We start from the raw sequence: 19,497 nt of genomic DNA, 5'->3' as shown, positions 1-19,497 counted from the left end.
CTGTATATTCCCAGACGGAGGGGTCACAAAGCTGTCTCGCTCCCTGCTGTTAGATGGAAGTAACTTATTTTTCTCTAGTGAACAAAAAACTTTACAGTACTTAACAATTTAACAATTGCCAAAGACTTGATGGCAAGCAGATAGTCCATACAGTACATAGGCCCTGTCATATGTATTTTCAGAATGTCTCACAAAACACTTCTTAGTCATTGCACACTGAGGTTAAGAAAAGTATCCTTTACAATTTGATGAATACAGTAGTTATAAAGAGTGACTGGATATATTTGGCAGCTTGGACTGCTGTTTTAACTTCACTGTGCCCTCAATTCTTCCAGGAATGCCATGCATTAAAAAAGATGCTCACAGACGACAAAGAATTCATTAATGACTCCAATATATGGGAATCCAGACTTCGCTCCAGGTTTAAACAGCTTAGATTTTCTAATTTGGAAACAGAAAGGTGTTTTTAGACTTACTTATCTGGAAGGGAGAAACAGCATAAAAATATTTGAACAAATTAAGTCAGAAAAAGACATCCGGCATACAGAATTTTTTAGATTCCTCCACATTAGAGCATTTTCTAACAAATTTCCGCCCCGACCCAAATTGACAAATTTTGAGAAACTCTGTATATTAAAAACAGAATCTAGGGGACTCATATCTCGACTATATGGAGAGGTGGTCTGTTCAGGAGTAGCACACTCAAAGAAACTAAGCCATAAATATCACGGTGGGAACAGGACCTAGGGGAAACGCTAGATGAAGAGGAATGGAACAAAATAATTATTGCTGCGGCTATAAGTTCAATATGTACAATGTTAAGGGAGAACACATATAAAGTATTAATGAGGTGTTACCTCTCCCCACAGAAACTATCTAAATACGTTCCAGGACACTCCCCATTGTTCCCAAAACAGTGTGGAGATGAGGCAGATCTTTTACATATGCTGTGGTCCTGCCCTCGGGTGTCTCCCATATGGGAGCAAATTAAAGATTGGCCACAGAGGCTTTTAGGTAAACTAATAGCGCATTTTGCAACTGCGACGAGGTGTGCGATCACAGCACTATGGAAACAGCAGAAATTCCAACCATTCCCACAATTAGGAATATAATTTGGTTTGTATGCCAGATGGAAAAGTTAACGAGTTTGGTTAATGATACTGGCGCTAAATTTCTAAAAGTCTGGATTATACGGCTAGCACAAACAGCCATCCCAGCAGTCAATGGACCCACAATCCTGCAATGATAGTTTGGGAAACACGTTCTCCGCTGACTTAACATTAACTTGGAAAAATAAAAAGATAGGACGGGGAATATCCTTAAAGAGGCCTAGAGCAGCAAGTTCGATGGAGGTCGATGAGGCTGGCCACGTGGGAGACATACTCAAGTACTTCGGAGGAAATGAAGCTGGATTCAGGGAATGAGGAGGTGGAAGTCTGGACTATCCACCCCCTTCCCCCTACCCTTACCACCATTCCTGATTTAGGTTCACATTTTCTTTTATATACATACTGTATGTGTTTATTATTTGAATTATTGCTGTGATGCAAATGAATATGTAAAGCTGGATTACTTAATGACGAAAAACTTTAATAAAATTTGAGCTACAGTATAAAAAAAACAAACAATAGTTACATGATTTTGTAACAGATTATTTTGGACTTTGAGAAACATAGAATAAATAATTGGAGAGGTAAGATTACAGCTGTATAATTTTTTTAAAATGTAACTTCTAATGGAGTGGCTTAGTGAGTAACGACACTAACTCTGTAAACAATAACACTGAATTTAAATCAGGGGGCCCTTGTTCAGTTCCCCCTTGTCAGCTCCTTGTGACCTTGGGCAAGTCACTTTATCTCCCTGTGCCTCAGGCACCAAAAAAATAGATTGTAAGCTCCTCTGGGCAGGAGCTGGTCTGTAAAAATTCCTATGTGCTGCATACCGCAGTGCTATACTGTAATTGTGAAGCGCTGTAAGTCCCATTGGGAGAAAAAAGCTATATGAAATAAAGTAATTTAATGTCCACTGCAAGTCACTTCTTGTCTGCAAAAGGGATGATCCAATAAAGGGGCAACCCTTTCTAGGACCAAAGTAAACTATTTCCAGTGAAATGTTTAACCGTTAAGGTGGCCCAGGACATAGGCATGTCGTTTTGTGCTCGTTTTCCAGGGGGGATCGCGTTCTGACATGCAGGGTGACTCCTCTTCCATATAAAGTAATCTCTGAGATGTAGTCACGTGACTGGATTTGCCAGAGGGGGTGTGGCACTCTTCTGCCATGGCCCCTTTGGCACCAAAAGATTTAAGGGGGTCTGATCTGGGTGATTGATACATGTATTACTCAAATCGGACATCTATAAGTATTTTTTATTTATTTTTTAACGTTAGATTTGGGAGGGTTTCCCTGGCTCCTCCCTTTTATGTGACGTGTGTTCAGCAAGCACTTCTACAGCCAGAGTTCCCCATTCCCACCTCCCCTTATCCTTATTGGATCTCAGAAACAGTTTGGGATAAGGGTAGACAAAATACTTAATGGACACAAACTTTCCGATTCAGAGGCCCCTAAGAAATTCAACTAGCTGACTTGTAGGAATGCTCCTTTAACAAACAATTACCTCTTGGGTTTTGTATTTTTTACTATGTTTGAAGCAGGGGTCTCCAGAGCTGAGCTGCATTGATTTGAGCTCTGGGACCCCCTGCTTCACGAGACACATATATCGACTGGGCAGACAATATGGCGGTTTAAAGGTCCCACGTCTCGGGGGCCAATAGGAAACCGTGACATCATGCCTTGCAGCTTCCTATTGGCCCGTGTGATGTGGAACCTTTAAACAGATACCGGCAGCAACTTTACATGTATCTCGGGGAGAAGAGCCTCCCGGAAATTAACGCGGTTCCCCCCTGCATCCCACCTGGGGCAGAAACCATTTTTTCCCCCCAAAGGCATAGGTGCTTTAAGCTTCAAAAACGATTTTAGTCAAATGTGTTGGTGCACAGAACTGGAATGCGCTTGGCGCACAAATGTGTGTTATGTATTAAAAAAAATCTAGAACATACATCAAAATCATCCTGTCGGAAATAATTAAAAGTTTCCTTATAGTAGGAGTACAGACTTTAATTGCTATGTATACACCAATAATGTATTTGATGCAGCACAGATGTTTTATTATATAGGTTAGCAAGAGGTATTATTTTCCCAAAATGGTATTACAAATATTACACTAATAATTCAAATTTACTACCACTAGTACTAAATAAAAAATGCACATAATTCTGTTTTAATTGAAAATCGGGTATTCAACATGACACAATGCGGCAAAATTAAGTTCAACCAATAAATTATGCATTATATGTATGAAGTCACATAACTTTTATACATGCGATGCACATTTTATGGAAGGGATCGTAATACTTTTAAGCACTAATATTAACACACAATAAAAAGTCAAATATAATCTGAGCGTATAGTCCCACTCTGTTCCATTAATAAAGCTGACCCATGCACTTAGGCAGGGGGCTCAAGGCGAGTGATCTGATCTTCTGCCCGCCCCCCCTCCAACCCCCAAATTTTTAAAACTATATGTTGCAGGGTTTAGTAAGGAAGGGGTTAATGCTGGCGGGCAGGTTTAAGGGAGGTAGTGATGGGGAGGGGCCTCTAACAACATGGCCCCATCAAAGTGGAAGATGCCCACCCCCCCCACCCCTCTGTTATTGCTTGGGTATTGTATTGTGCTGTTCACTTTTTATGTTCTGTGTTTACATTTATATAAAAAGACAAAATCTATATACAGCTCAACCCCGTTATAACGCGATCCGTTACAACGCGAATCCGCTTATAACGCGATGTAAGCGTGGCTCCCAATTTTCGTATTTATGAACACTTTATAACACGATTATTGGTGTCTTAAATACTTTATTGTACAATACATACAATTGTACATTATTTCTAACGCGATCCGCTTATAACGCAATGTGATTCTTTGGACTCCAAGCACAGCGTTATAAGGGGGTTGAGCTGTACATTTATAGTAAAAGTTTTGTTATTACGGTTGGGTGGTTGTTGTGACAGCTGTTGGGGTTGACCTGGCGGGCAGGCAGGGGCTGGCAGGCAGATTTTTAATAACTGGGTCAAATGTACCCTACCGTCCCAAAAACCAGGCAGCCACTGACCCCCACACACATCAACAGAATATTTAGGCACTGTAAACACAAAGAACACGCACACAACTGATACATTCACCCCATGCAAACAACTAATCACATAATAATATACACACCCCACATACTTTCCCTATACGCACACCTAATGAATTCCACAAAACACACACTGACCTGCAGAAACACGCACAGACACCGGCCTGCACAGCACACAAACAGACTGACCAGAACAAACTCTCACACACTGACAAGCACAGACTCACACTGACCAGAACTAATTCTCATACATACTGACAAGCACACACACAGACTGACCAGAACAAATTCTCACACATACTGACTAGCAGACTCACACTGTCCAGAATAAATTCTCACACACTGACCAGCACAGACACACACTGACCCAATAACATACACTGACCAGCAAAGACTCACAGGACACACTGACCAGCACAGACTCACAGAACACACAGACCAGCAGACACACACAATGATGAGCACAGACTCAGACATACACTGTCAAGCATTGACTCAAAGATATACACTGACCAGCACAGACTCACACTGACCTGCACAGACACACACTGACCAGCACCGACTCACAGGCATACACTGGCCAGCACAGACTCAGAGACACACACTGACAGGCATGCGCTGACCAGCACATACTCACATGCACACACTGAGCAGCACAGACTCACAGGCACACACTGACCAGCACAGAATCGTAGGCATACACTGACCAGCACACACTCACAGGCACAGACTGAACAGAACATACTCACAGACATACACTCACCAGCACAGACATACATTGACCAGCACAGACTCACACTTCCCACACGTGTTTAATAGCACTGATTCAGACACACACACAAAGACTAATACACAAACTGAGTTGACCAACACACATTAACTGACCTTCACAAACTCGCCTGCAGGAACCAACAGGACTGGCTTCAGAAAGGACCAGCCCAGAAGAGCAGCTAAGTGCGGGGTGGGGGCAATTGTCCTCCTCCCTCCAGGCTAGCCCACCCCTGCAGGCAGGGAGCCCAGGAATAAGGAGGTTGGTTAGGAGGTGTATGCCCTCTGTGGGGCTCGTTGGTAATTCTGCGATCATTGAATGGTAGCAGCGGGAGTCACGAGTAATGAGTCACGGCTATGCCGTTAGACCCTGTACTATGGTTGGGCAGTCGGACAGCCTGGCAGTGGAGTTATGATTAATGAATCGAATAATTTAAGCCTAATATATTAAATAAAGCTGTGGCCTTGTTCATCCAAAAACTAAAGTGTTGTAGGGCACATTTAGGGGACTATTTATAGGTCTATAACAGTTTTAACCCCTTGGAAGTATTCGTCCTCGAAACAGAGGTGATGAGTGTATTGTATTGTATGTGTAGCCCCTCTTCCCGGGGCCAATCGCAGATTGGGTCCCCCCCCCCCTCTGTACTAGGGTCTGGCTACGTGTATAGGTGTGGTGCATACCTGCTGGCAACAGGAGGGCCTGAGACTCCTGCGATGGTATGGGGGATGACAGGACCAGGTTACTGGGGTGAATGCCTCCGTCTCATTTAATGGTGCAACGCCTCCATCTCTGGTAAGCCCCAAGGATGAGGGGTGGAATCCTTCCTTCAGGGACAAGAGATTCCAGTCTCACACAGTCTCTTAAAAGCAGCAGCAGCTCTTTATTGTCACAGCAGCAGCAGGGATAACAGCAGGATCGCAGTCAGGTACAGATTGTCTTTCTCCTCCAGGAAATCTCTCCAAAAGGAGACAGGAGCGGAGCACAGCCGTAAAGCAAAAGAGGACAGCTAAGGTGGTGACTAAAAAAGTTTATTGAACAACAGTATGCTGCTGATGGATCCTCTAACGTTTCAGCCCTCAGGCCTTTGTCAAAGAGTGATCCATCAGTAGTGAAAGTAACATACATATAGGCAGTGTAAACACAAACACCTGTACAAGATACTTATTAATTAAGGAGGATCTTTTACATCCTGTATCCAAACATTTTACTCTCTGTTCTTCTGGTGGGTTACAGAATTTTAGATTCAATGGCATTTTGCATATTCCTCCATATATTAGAGGGGGCAACAGATTAAATCGTCTAAATAAAATGGAGATGCAGTGGATTTTCTCCCTGAACACCTTACAACCCAATGGGTTAAATGTGGAGTGGGAATTAAAGCATTTTCTTTTTGATTAATATGTTTTCAGCCCCCCCACTTGCTTATCCTTCTCTGACACCCCCCACCCATTCCCCCCTTCCCTTCCCCTCCCCCCCCATACCTTCCCCTCCCTCTCCCCCCCCCTCCTCTTCCTCCCTTTTCCCCTTCCCCGTTTCCCACTTCATTCAGGGTTTATTGCCATTAACCTTAATGCCACCAATCAAGTGCATGTTGTTGCTTATTGATATTTTATCCTCCATGTGGATGTCCCATTCAATCAGTCATTTATATATGATATCAGTATATCTGCTACATTTATTGTTTTTAATATGGACCAGTTCTTCATCTATATTTTTATGTTTATTCATACTATGTCTTAGGACTGTATATAGTTTATATATGTCTCGCTAGTTGATATTGATTTTAACTGGTTTGCTTAAGACTGGATAGGCTTGTTACCCACCTCACCTGATGCTCATTAGTATCTTGTAGAGGTGTTTGTGTTTACACTGCCTATATGTATGATACTTTCACTACTGATGGATCACTCTTTGACAAAGGCCTGAGGGCTGAAACGTTAGAGGATCCATCAGCAGCATACTGTTGTTCAATAAACTTTTTTAGTCACCACCTTAGCTGTCCTCTTTGGCTTTACGGCTGTGCTCAGCTCCTGTCTCCTGTTGGAGAGATTTCCTGTACTTCATTGCCGGATAGCACGCCGGGCAGCTGCAGCGTTCTTGGATGACATCACCGCCGGTCATGTGACCGCCCTCCGCGACGGTGCAGTTGCGGGAGGGTTGGCGGTGCAACGCGGTTCATTTGGAGACACAGTCTGCATAACAGTGAGTTGTACCAGAGCAATACATTTGGTGCCCAAGGCTGGGCCAGTTGCAAAGAGAGAGTACATATACCATTTGACACTGTGTTCTTACTTACCTCATGACAGCAATTATACATACGCAGCGGCTGCTATGCCATTTTCTGATGCACCTGATGGGTTAACTCTGTTTACCTGATTTAAGTCTTTCTCCTCCAAACTGCTCTCCCTCAGGATGGTATCTTGGTTCCCTGCCACCACCCCAGGCCACGGGCACCCAGGGTGGGGCTAGATCTTCCCTCACCCCCTAAACAGGATGAGAGGTATTGGTCCACCTATAGCTCACAATATTTCTAGCAGCTCTAATCATAGGCCGCAGAATCTCCTTCTCCAGATGTGCACTCCATGCACTTCTAACTAGTCACACACGCTAACAGAACTGAACAGACAGACAGACTAAATAGGCTGCGCACTGCCCTTTATGACTTTGGCAGGCCCCTCCCCTGTGTCTCTTGCCTTAGACACAGAGTCAGGTGGCCTACCTCCACCACTGAGGGTAGGGCTTGAAGTGGGGGAAACCCATGATAACTACTGGCAGCCTGCCCTTACCAGGGCTTATACCAGTAGGAGGAAAGACATATAGCCCAATTTCTTACCAGGGCTACACTCTCCCTCAGGTGGAATCCAATGGTCCCCACTTGGACCTAATTTACGTACCATCCTGCAGGCGAACAATCTGTGGATTACAAACACAAGTTAATTAGTGTACACAGCAGACTGTCCACCCAGATGGCGAATCAATAATGAGGTACCTCCCAACATGGAGGACCCAACTAATAATAATGACGAGGGTCAGGTTTCCTAATTTCCCGCCCATTGTGGTCTATAACATTAATGTAATAGGGCTGTACCGACCCATACTCCGGCCTACACCACACTATTCATGTAAATGCTTCGCCCGGTAAGCCATGCTCTTATGACATCGCATACTCTATCCTCATTGTAATAGGCGCCCTACCAAACTTAGTCCGTAGGTACTCCATCACAGCTTCTCGGAGCCAGGTATCTCTCTGCTCCTCTATTTCCTGCATAATTGGCTCAGGTACATAGGGAAATTCGTAGCCATGGGATTGCTTGTACCTGGCCACTATGGCCCTGTCTGCTCTACTTAGCTTTGTCAACCTTCGGTCTCCTGCCCTGCTTGGCAGTATCCAAAACTGAGGCTCTTCTGGGTCAACATCATCATACAAAACGGCGGGGCCTTTGGGAATTATTATCTTCTGCTCAATCTCCCTGTATCTCTTATCTAGTTCATCAGCAACCTCCTGGGGAGAAAAGGTGCCTACAGCCCACCAATGATCCACTGTACTGTTTTTGATAAGCAAAAACCGGGTATGGTCCATACCCTTGTGGTACCCTGTGAACAGCAGTGCCCACCACTTATCTTGGTGCTCGTATCCGGATACTACCTTCATATCTGTGTCAGATTCCGTCTGTGAGGACACACCTGACGTCACGGCCTCAGTAGAGGGTGAGCCTTTGTGTCCACCTCGTATCATATTGGTGTAGATCGTGGGATTCATTTTATGCACTACCCGACTCACAGGACCCGCTTGAGCAGTTGTCTGGGACCCTCGGGCCCTACCTCTAGGTACAGGAGAAAATGCAACAGGGTTAGACAAACGTATCACACTAGAATATGGTATCTCCCCATCAGACCCTTCATCACTGAGTTCCCAATCCCCCCAATCCTTGGAATATTTGGGCGTCTTTTCCAGCCTATCCCCACTAGGACCCGGTGACATGACACGTGACGGGGCAGGGGCAGTGGCCGGGGCAATGGCGCTAGGGATGGTGACCAGGGGATCAGCAATGTCCTGCAAAGTGTCTCTGAGTCGGGCAATGCCACGACCGGTGGTCATCTTATGACTTGCCCTTACCGCCGCGCTTCGCGCTCCTCTTTTGGCGACTTGGGCCTTGAGTGTCTCGAACACTACCTCCATTCCCGCTCTCCTTGAAGAGAACAAAGCTTCCGGGCCTCGGCGCCAGGTGGACCCGGAAGTGACGTCATCGCTGGTGGCCGCGGAATCTCAATCCGCTCCGTGGTCTCGCACCGGAAGTGCGTCGAGGACCGGAAGGGGCGGTGGTGGACCATCCGGCTCGCGGATGGGCAGGTAGGCCGCAAGCCTTTCTCTTTCTGCAGGTTCCGTCTTCGCCTGGCGGGAGTAAGGGGGTGGAGGCGTCTCCTTACCGCTCCGCTGCCAGCTGAGGCTTGTAGGTTCCTCCGGAGCCATCTCGCACTGGGAGTCGACCTGGCCGGGGGACATCTACGCGGCTCAGGCCGCACCAGCGCTCGTTGTCGGGGGGTCTCCAGACTCGTCTGCTCCTTCTTGCCAGTAAGTGGAATGCCATCTTTATTACAGCTGGGGTGGTTCGCCGGTAGGCGCATCGCAACCGATGATAGGCCATCTCCTTCCTCCGAAGACGACTTTAACGGTTCCTCCACTTGGGAGTCACCTTGAGCTCTTGCGGCACCGCCAGTGGGTAGTGGTACGAAACGGGCCCACTCCGGTACCTCCACTGTGGTCGCGCTCTCCGCCGCCGGGATATCTAGTGTTGGCTTGGCCTCGGCCCCCACCTCAGAGGTGACATAGGGAACTAGGGTAGCCTTCTCCTCCACTTCCGCCACCTCGGTCTGTGTGCCTGGGGAAGCACCTCGCGGTGTCTTCAGCATAGGCCATGGCTTGACGGGCCACAAATAGAACGTGCCGCACTGGGGGCATCGTGCGGTCGAGTTCGGGGCCGCTCCGGGTGTCCTGCAGTGTACACACAGGCACCGAAGATATTCTTGCCCATCAACCTCCAAAACCAGAAAGCCTCCTGGAAACTGATACGTGGTCACACTGAGATCAGCCATCTTTTGCGCGGGGGTTGAGTAGTTCAGCTCGCTCTTCGCTCCTTCTCCTTCAATAGTCAAACTGAAGTGAAGTTCCTTGCTCTCACTTCCTGTCCCTCCTTTCTCTGGAGAGGACAACTCTGATTGGCTCTTGTTGTGCCCCCTCCCTCTGGTGGAAACAAGAGGAGGGGCACTCTCTCGCTCTGCGTGACGTGGCTTTGTCTGTTGGCCAGTCACTGCACAGATGGGCATGCTTTCGGCTTTCGCGCCGCTCTGTCTGCTGGGGATCTGGGTTTGGCGCCAAACCCCTGAACATCTCTCACCACATTTCTCTCACAGCCTGTTTGCACGCAGCACGTGCGCGATCTAGGCTCGGCGGGAACCGCCATTTTGGATCGGATGCAACTCGTGTGGTATTGAATGACGCTGCTGTCGCCATTTTAACCTCCTCCATGCCCCACAGAGCACATGTATCTCCGGCCGCCATCTTTAATGAGCCCACAGAGCCCACAATAGCGCTACTCTCAGTGTCTACTGTGCAACACGTTCCTAGACACAGACTGTTCTCTCTAATGCTCTCTGGTGCTTTAACCCACAAATATGACATATGGCATACCCCAGGCTAGGCAGAACCCCTTCTTGGTACACCGCACTCGCTGACGGTTCCTACAAGTACTCTGTGGTGTGTTTAGGGTACTAGGCATCTCCTAAGTACTGGGCGTCTAGGACTTTTGGCCACTCATAGTGCAGACCCTGGGCCATGGTCCCTGGACTAGTTAACAGGCTACCCCCCCCCCCAGTTGCCTCACACTATCTGCCTCAAGGGACTAGAACAGCTATAGCCATGCACCCAAATTTACAACACCCTCTTAGGGCAACCAGGGCGTACTGTGCGAGAGGTCATACTCTCCTGACTACCCCTGATATGCAATTGCACCCTACTTTCTGCAGCACTTGCGTGGAAGGTGTACTTAAAGCTTCCAGCTCTGCTTTGCTGAAAACCTGTCCTGTTTGATCTCAGCAGCGCCTCCAATGTAGCCCCTCTTCCCGGGGCCAATCGCAGATTGGGCCCCCCCTCTGTACTAGGGTCTGGCTACGTGTATAGGTGTGGTGCGTACCTGCTGGCAACAGGAGGGTCTGATACTCCCGCGATGGTATGGGGGAAGACAGGACCAGGTTACTGGGGTGAATGCCTCTGTCTCATTTAATGGTGCAACGCCTCCATCTCTGGTAAGCCCCAAGGATGAGGGGTGGAATCCTTCCAGAGAGTCCCCCACTCAGGGATGAGAGATTCAAGTTTCTCACAGTCTCTTAAAAGCAGCAGCAGCTCTTTAATGTCACAGCAGCAGCAGGGATAACAGCAGGATCCCAGTCAGGTACAGATTGTCTTTCTCCTCCAAACTGCTCTCCCTCAGGATGGTATCTTGGTTCCCTGCCACTACGGGCACCCAGGGTGGGGCTAGCTCGTCCCTCACCCCCTAAACAGTGTGAGAGGTATTGGTCCACCTATAGCGCACTATATTTCTAGCAGCTCTAATCATAGGCCGCAGAATCTCCTCCTCCAGCTGTGCACTCCATGCACTGCTAACTAGTCACGCACTCTAATAGAACTGAACAGACAGACAGACAGACTAAATAGGCTGTGCACTGCCCTTTATGACTTTGGCAGGCCCCTCCCCTGTGTCTCTTGCCTTCGACACATAGTCAGGTGGCCTACATCCACCACTCAGGGCAGGGCTTGAAGTGGGGGAAACCCATGATAACTACTGGCAGCCTGCCCTTACCAGGGCTTATACCAGTAGGAGGAAAGACATATAGCCCAATTTCTAACCAGGGCTACATATGTCTTTAATTATATAGCACCAAAAGTGTACTCAGAGCTTCACAAAGAATACAGTACAGGGAATTTTTAAAATACAATAAGTGCAGCGAAATCAGACAATGGGAAAGGAAATCCCTGCCTCGAAGAGCTTACAATCTAAGAGATTTGAGGGGAAACTTACAGAGACAGCAGGTGAGGGAATAAGTGCTGTAGATGGGTGTGCTTGGCCACAATGGGTGGTATAAGTGACTGTGGGACAATAGCCATGAGTGCAGGCTATTGGGATGCTTGATTTGTGGGGCGTGTTTTCAGGTTAGTCAGTGTAAAATGAAAAGGCTAACACCATTTACAGGGGAAGAGATGGCAGGGAGGCGTGGGTGAAATCAGGTGTGTATGTCTGGCTTCAGGCTTAGGGGAGATCCCCAGCAGCAGGAAGGAGTATATAGAGGGTGTGAATAGAGGATTTGTGTGGGTGTTTTTTATTGTGGGGTAAAGAAGTTGTTGGGAGAGAGGTGTATAAATAATGGTGCAGTGGGGAGTGGGGAAGTTGGAGAGAACAGAGACATTCACAAAGGAGTGAGGAAACAGTAAACAGAAAAAGCAATAGGGAGGGCATAGTGAGATACAGGAGGAGAGACTTCCCAGTAATTGGAGGATAGGAAGAGTTCAAAGAATCACAGCTTTTAGAAAGTAAAGTTCTCACAGTTGTAAAGTTGTTGTTCAGAGTCCAGCATCTGATCTGAGTGATCAGCATCTGTCTATTTCTGATCAATGGTAAGTCTCATTCCATGTGCACCGGCTCATTCATGTGCTGGAAATCCCAATAGGAGCAGATTCTGTTTTTTTATTTAAAGGGACAATCTCTCATTGTTTCAAGTTATACCTGGAAGGGGTTTGGTTTCCACTGGCTGCTCCCTTTTGTGTGATGTCATTGGGTGATAAGCAAGAGCTGGTCGATTAGGTAATCTGAATCTGCCCACATCAGCAGCATGCTCACCCCCAAGGTTATATACACTAAAATAACCATGTTTATTTTCCATTGCAAAAAAATTAATTCTACAAGAATTTAGTAGAATATTTGTTAATCCTAAATTTGTTAATAGTACCATGTAAATAAATTTTTCCAGCTACATCCCAATAGTAGCCATTCTAGTAGCTGCATTAGCTAAATTATTTGCCAGGTGTGATGCTTTTTGGTGCACAAATATTCACTTACATCTTATGTTTACTTTAAGTAGCTTATTAAAGCTGAGTTCTATCAACCAAAACAATGTATACTGTTTGCATTTTTCACATGTTTAAACAGAATACTATTAATGTGTTACATGTTTTTAAACTGATGGTTGTACTCTTGTTTCAGATGGATATACCCCAATTGTACTGCAGCCGACAAATGCAAATGAGAAAACACAACTGATTGGAGAAAGTTACCGTACTTACCAAACAGACTCATAAACTAGTGAATATCAAGGACATTCCTTACGAAGCATAATAAAGGCAGTTTCAGTTGGAAAAAATAGTATTTCCATAGGCAACATTAGTAAGCAATGTCAATAGTTATTTTACATTTGCGTCTTATAACTAAATTGTATTCTCCAGACCACTTTAAAGGTGCAGTCCCAGTGCCAGCTTGATGGGGGGGCCATCGCTGCCACTGAACCGAGCCCCGAAGTTACAGAGGCCCCGCGCTCTTCCACAAAAAATGTAACTGATTGCCGGGGGAGAGCTTGGGGCCTCGGTGACTCTCTTACCTTCTCCTTCACCATCTCTTCCTGCAGGATCCCTCATCATGGTGCCACGACGTCATATGGCGTCGCTTAGCTATGACAACCGGACGTCATGTGATGCCATAGCAACAGGGCCCCAGCGCCATCACACGATGTCACGTGACGTACCGTTGTCACGGCAATGCGACCCCATTTGACAACGTGGTGCCATGATGAGGGACCTTGCAGGAAGACATGGTGAAGAATAAGGTAAGAGGCCCTGCACCACATCTCTGCACCGGGCCCCACAATATTCCCAGCCAGCCCTGATTTCCCATTTAGGATTATTGTATATATTGTTGCTTCCACCTGAATGATAAAATAATCAGATTTACAGATAACAAGGGATGAGGCAGAGTTGATCATTTACATGAAGTAACCAACAAATAACAGAAGACAATGTTACTAAAGCTACTCCCAATTTACATGCTTACAATTATTTCAAAATAACTTCATAAAGTAGTGAAAATAATATTTTTTGTAACGACATCAGTTGCTAATGTTTAACCATAGTTAAGTTTGCTCCTACATAGAGCTGTATGATTATTATTGAAGATAAAATCCAAAGTCAATTCAGCAGAATGGAATGTGTGCTAATTTGTTATTTTGCCTTAAATATATCTTTAAATCAGACTCAATGATTTAGGTGATTTTTCATTAAGGATGGAAGTTTACAATATATGTGCCCTAACACCTCTCTCATTCATCAGTAGGTTTTTCTTTTCTTTCTTTTAACCTTCCGTCATGAGAGAACATAACCCAAAGTGTAAAAGTAAGACACAGTTTGAGTAATTTTGTCATAAACTATGTATGGGTACAGTAGTTCTAAACATCATACAATCTTGACATAATGTTCTTCTTACAAGCTAATTTTCAAGCGGCTAACATTTGTATCCAGCATTATTGGTGGCGTGCTCTCATTCTGTGAAGGAAGTTTGATGGATGTTTTATTTTGATGTATAAAATGGTGCAATCTTTTACAGTTGTCTTATCTGCATAAATGTTGCTGTTCTGTGTTTTTATCATTAAACCTTCCCTGGCATATAATTGTGCATTGGAAAAATAAAGTGTCTGACTGTAACTGACAAAAATGCAAACATGTACAATACAAGACAGTATAAATTAATTGACACTTTATTATAAATTGTCAAACAATCAGGGGTTTATTTATTTTTAATCCTGTTCACCTCACCTCTTTCTCAGTGCAATTGTACATCTGAACTACATGGAAGATAACTGTTACTGTATATACCTCCAGCTGAGCTTTGTTGTTTAAGATGCAAAAAAAATCATATGGAAACATAGATTAAATATTTGGAAAAGTCTTGGCAACATCTTTACGGCACATTTTGTACAGTTTTATCAAAATTCTAGCAAAAAAGTTTGCAATAGAGTTCGGTTTTACAGGTTAGGGTGATCATTTAAGGTCACTTTTTTTGCATATATCTATGAATTTGTGACTAGCCATGTATGGGAAAGTACCACTCATTAGCTTAAGTATGCCATAACATGTGCTTCGGGTAAGCAGAACTCTCTCTTCTCACGTGTTTGCTACCATATATAGATTTGTTTATTATAATGGAAGTGTGACTCATCAGTTTAAGTATGCATTTGCTACAACACTCAGCACTGATTGGAGGAAGAATGAAAAAAAGGATGGTGTGTTTTAGCGCTAAAAAATAAAAATAAAAATAAAAGTGTGTACAATTGCAATACAAATGATAACAGTGCGAATAATAACAACAACAACGTGGTAGAGAATAATTAAAGTGAACAATGTGAACAGGCTGCCAGGAAAAACTAACCCAAACACAGTTAGTGAAAACAAGGAAAACAATACAGACCGGCGCCTTAAAGTCCAAATGGGAGATATAAAGTTCAATTGATGATTGGAATGATCAATGAATGTAGATCTGGTCAAGTGGACAGCTGGTTCCTCGGTATCAGAGGTGTTAGGACATGCAGGGGAGACAAGAAGATATGATCATAGTGCAACACTGTATGAAAATAACATATAACACATACACTTAAACAAACAGACACACACAACACTGAACAACACTAAACAATAGGCTGACTAATAATAACGATAGTTTAATGATCACAATAAAATAGCAGATGACTGGTGACGAGCAGATCAGGGATCCAGTGTGTAAAAACTGGAATCCTACTTACAGCAGGTCCCTAGGATATGCGCAGGTGAGGATAGTCTGAGTGTCCGACAACGATGTTGGTGGTCGCGTGCCACGTGCAAGTGCCTGCAGGGACTGCCTTGGCTGGCTGCCAAAGATGGCGCCGTTTCCTTCTGCTCCTCGTGGCGTCCTTCGTTTGCGCCCGGAAGTACGTCACAGCGGGCGGGACGGGACACCAGGTAACACTTGCCGATACCAACTCCTGAACACTGCGGGCGAGACGGGACACCAGGTAACACTTGCCGATACCAACTCCTGAACACTGCGGCTCCAGGGACTGTTTGAATGGTCTGCTCATCTACCAGTGCTGCTAATAAATGATTTCTCAATGGCCCAACGCATTTCGTGCGCATGCACACTTCTTCAGGGGGTAAATGAGCACAGTCCATGATGACTTTAAATACAGACAGAGCGCTCCTCATTGGTTAAAAGAAGCGTCCCTCACAATTCATTCAGACAAGCTGTGATTGGATATATTGCCTGTCAATCATGTCCTGTGTATAAGTCAGCCTAAACATACAACTAGACAACATGTAAAAAATAACAAACATATACACCATAAAAACACTTAAAATTATTACTGATCATGCCTATTACAGCTTATTAATCAGAATCTAACCAATATTATATACACTTAGTGACATTTATAATGCATATTTTCATAGTGATGTGAACTCATTTGCACGCTATTGGCTTTTAAGATTGCAGCAGATAATATTGCTGGAGAACCCATTATTATAAGAGTATGTTAAAAATAGAAATATATTATATAAAAATATAAAAAAATATACATATATATTACAATTTATTAAATATAACTTAAATTTTTTTTTAATTCAAACATCTTATATAAAAATGTTTATATTAAAAATGATTCTAAAATAATCATCTTAAAATCACTTTAAAAAGACGCCTAGATCGAAATCAATGTTGAGACCGTTAGGTGATAGTGTCTTTCATTCGTAGATCCAGTAGGCTTCACGCCTACTGATCTGCTTCAATAGATTGCCACCTCTCCAATTGTTTTGCACAATTTCTATGGCTTGACATTTTAGACCCATTGGATTCCTATTATGATGGATATTAAAATGGTGTGACACACTGTGTGTATTGAGACCTCTTTTTATGTTATAAATATGTTCATACACTCTTCTTTTATAACATCTTCCAGTTCTACCCACATATTGCAGTCCACGCGGGCACTGCAATAGATAGATTACAAATGAGGAATCACAGTTAATTGATGTTTTGATGTTATAAATTTTATCTGTAACATTAGATTGGAAGGTGTCAGTGGTACTACTGAATGAACAAGCCATACATTTGGTGCATTTAAAAAAAAGCTGTGTGTGCTGTGCACGCGCATAGTAAGTGAAACTTCATTGACTTTTGTCACAGAAATTGACTTATAACGCGCGTGCTCGGCACACATGTGTCAGTGTGTCAGTCAGTGAGTATGTATGTGTTTGTTTGTGTGTGTGTGTGTCAGTCAGTGTATGTATCTGTGCCGGTCAGTGTATGTATCTGTACCGGTCAGTGTGTGTATTTGTGTCAGTCATTTTGTGTGTGTGTGTGTGTGTGTGTGTGTGTGTGTGTGTGTGTGTGTGTGTGAGTGTATGTCTCTCTCTCTCTGTGTTGTGTGAATGTCTCTCTGTGTCGGTCAGTGAGTGTATGTGTGTCAGTCAGTGTGCGTGCGTATGTGTGTCAGTCAGTGTGCGTATGTGTGACAGTCAGTGTGCGTGCGCGTGCGTCAAAGTGTGCATGCGTCAGTGTGTGTGTGTGTGTGTGTGTGAGTGTATGTCTCTCTCTCTCTGTGTTGTGTGAATGTCTCTCTGTGTCGGTCAGTGAGTGTATGTGTGTCAGTCAGTGTGCGTGCGTATGTGTGACAGTCAGTGTGCGTGCGCGTGCGTCAAAGTGTGCATGCGTCAGTGTGTGTGTGTATGTGTTTATTGGCAGCAGTACCAGCATCATGAATGTTGAGCGGGTGGGGGAGCTCACAGTGGGGGGGAAGGAATAGGCACATCATTCAGGGGCGGTGTTCGGTACATCACTGGGGTGTGCGTGCGTGTGTCAGTGTGTGTCAGAGTGTGCGCGTGCGTGCGTCAGTGTGTGCGCGTGCGTGCGCGTGCGTCAGAGTGTGTGCGCGTGCGTCAGAGTAAGTGTGTGTGTGTCAGTCAGTGTGTGTGTGTGCGTCAGAGTAAGTGTGTGTGTGTCAGTCAATGTGTGTGTCAGTCAATGTGTGTATGTCAGTGTGTGCGTGTCTGTCAGTGTGTGTGTGTCTGTCAGTGTGTGTGTGTCTGTCAGTGTATGTGTATCTCTCTGTGTGTACCGTATGTCTCTCTGTCTGTGTCCTGCCCCCTCTCTCCTGACTCCCCCCACCCCCGACGGAGCTGCGGACCCGGGGGGCTCAGTCTAAGTCTTGTGAGCAGATACCCCCCCACCCCCCGGCGGCGCGCTCAAGCTCCCCCCTTCCCCACCCCCCGGCGGCACGCTCAAGCTCCCCCCTTCCCCACAACCCGGTGGCGCGCTCAAGCTCCCCTTCCCCACAACCCGGCGGCGCGCTCAAGCTCCCCCCTTCCCCACAACCCGGCGGCGCGCTCAAGCTCCCCCCTTCCCCACAACCCGGCGGCGCGCTCAAGCTCCCCCCTTCCCCACAACCCGGCGGCGCGCTCAAGCTCCCCCCCCGGCGGCGCGCTCAAGCTCCCCCCTTCCCCACCCCCCCCCCCCGGCGGCGCGCTCAAACCACCCTATTCCCAGGCGCCGCTGCCAGCCGCTTCTGCGCATGCGTGGCGCGCGGCATGGCAGTGGGCGGGGAACGGCGCCGCAGAGGAGTCTCCCGCCCGGCGGCAGAGGAGTGTCCAGCCCCGCGGCAGAGGACTCTCCAGCCCGTGTATCCTGTGGCAGCAAGCCCACCTGCGGAGGTATGTGTATGTAATTATGTGTGTTTGTTTGTGTCAGTGTGTTTGAGTGTGTTTGCTCCGGGGGCAGGGGGACTTGCAGGGTGACAGAGGAGTGCAAAGCCGGGGCCATGAGTGTTTGCTCCGGGGGCAGGGGGACTTGCAGGGTGACAGAGGAGTGCAAAGCCGGGGCCATGAGTGTTTGCTCCGGGGGCAGGGGGACTTGCAGGGTGACAGAGGAGTCTGTATGCTTCTGACATAAGAGGAATAACAGCGGTGGGACCGGAGCAGCTTCAGACAGCTGACGGAGTTCCCCCACCAGCGCCTGACGTCACTGGGACGTATAGTAGCGTTAGGAGCGGCGGCGGCGGCTATCGCCGCCACCGCCGCATATGTCTGCGGCCGTGTGGGGGGAGCGGGGGCCATTAGGAGCGGCGCCGGCGGCTATCGCCGCCGCCGCCGCATCTGATTTGTGGAGCGGGTTTGATGTCAGTGTTGGGGTCGGGCTGAGCCAGAACACAGCCCGGCCTCAACTGCCAGCACTGACGTCACATCCGTTTCATTTCTGTCTCCACAATTCTTTTTTGCCCTAGTTTGAATGAGGTGCCACTAAGGAAGTTTCACTTCAAAAAACCTTTCTATTGCTATTAATTTTGGAATTAGAATTGTCTAATGGACAACTAGGTGCTAGACGCATCTTGATGTTTGGCGTCTAGCACCTAGTTGTCCATTAGACAATTCTAATTCCAAAATTAATAGCAATAGAAAGGTTTTATTTAAATGCA

At 46.1% G+C, this 19,497-nt stretch overlaps 1 protein-coding gene across 1 annotated transcript in view; it reads left to right on the top strand.

Moving 5' to 3' along the window:
• DNAJC5B (DnaJ heat shock protein family (Hsp40) member C5 beta) overlaps positions 1–13,637 on the top strand; it is a 66,689-nt gene extending 53,052 nt beyond the window's left edge. Inside the window, exon 4 of the mRNA XM_075584018.1 lies at positions 13,218–13,637. Coding sequence (XP_075440133.1) covers positions 13,218–13,312 — 95 coding nt within the window. The 3' untranslated portion in view covers positions 13,313–13,637. The remainder of the gene's footprint in view (positions 1–13,217) is intronic.
• Positions 13,638–19,497: the final 5,860 nt, after the last annotated feature.

The sequence above is a fragment of the Ascaphus truei genome, chromosome 2 (assembly GCF_040206685.1).
Source record: "Ascaphus truei isolate aAscTru1 chromosome 2, aAscTru1.hap1, whole genome shotgun sequence".
Classification (NCBI taxonomy): domain Eukaryota; kingdom Metazoa; phylum Chordata; class Amphibia; order Anura; family Ascaphidae; genus Ascaphus; species Ascaphus truei.
Note: the sequence above shows the minus strand (reverse complement) of the source record. Positions and strands in the feature narration are given on the sequence as shown.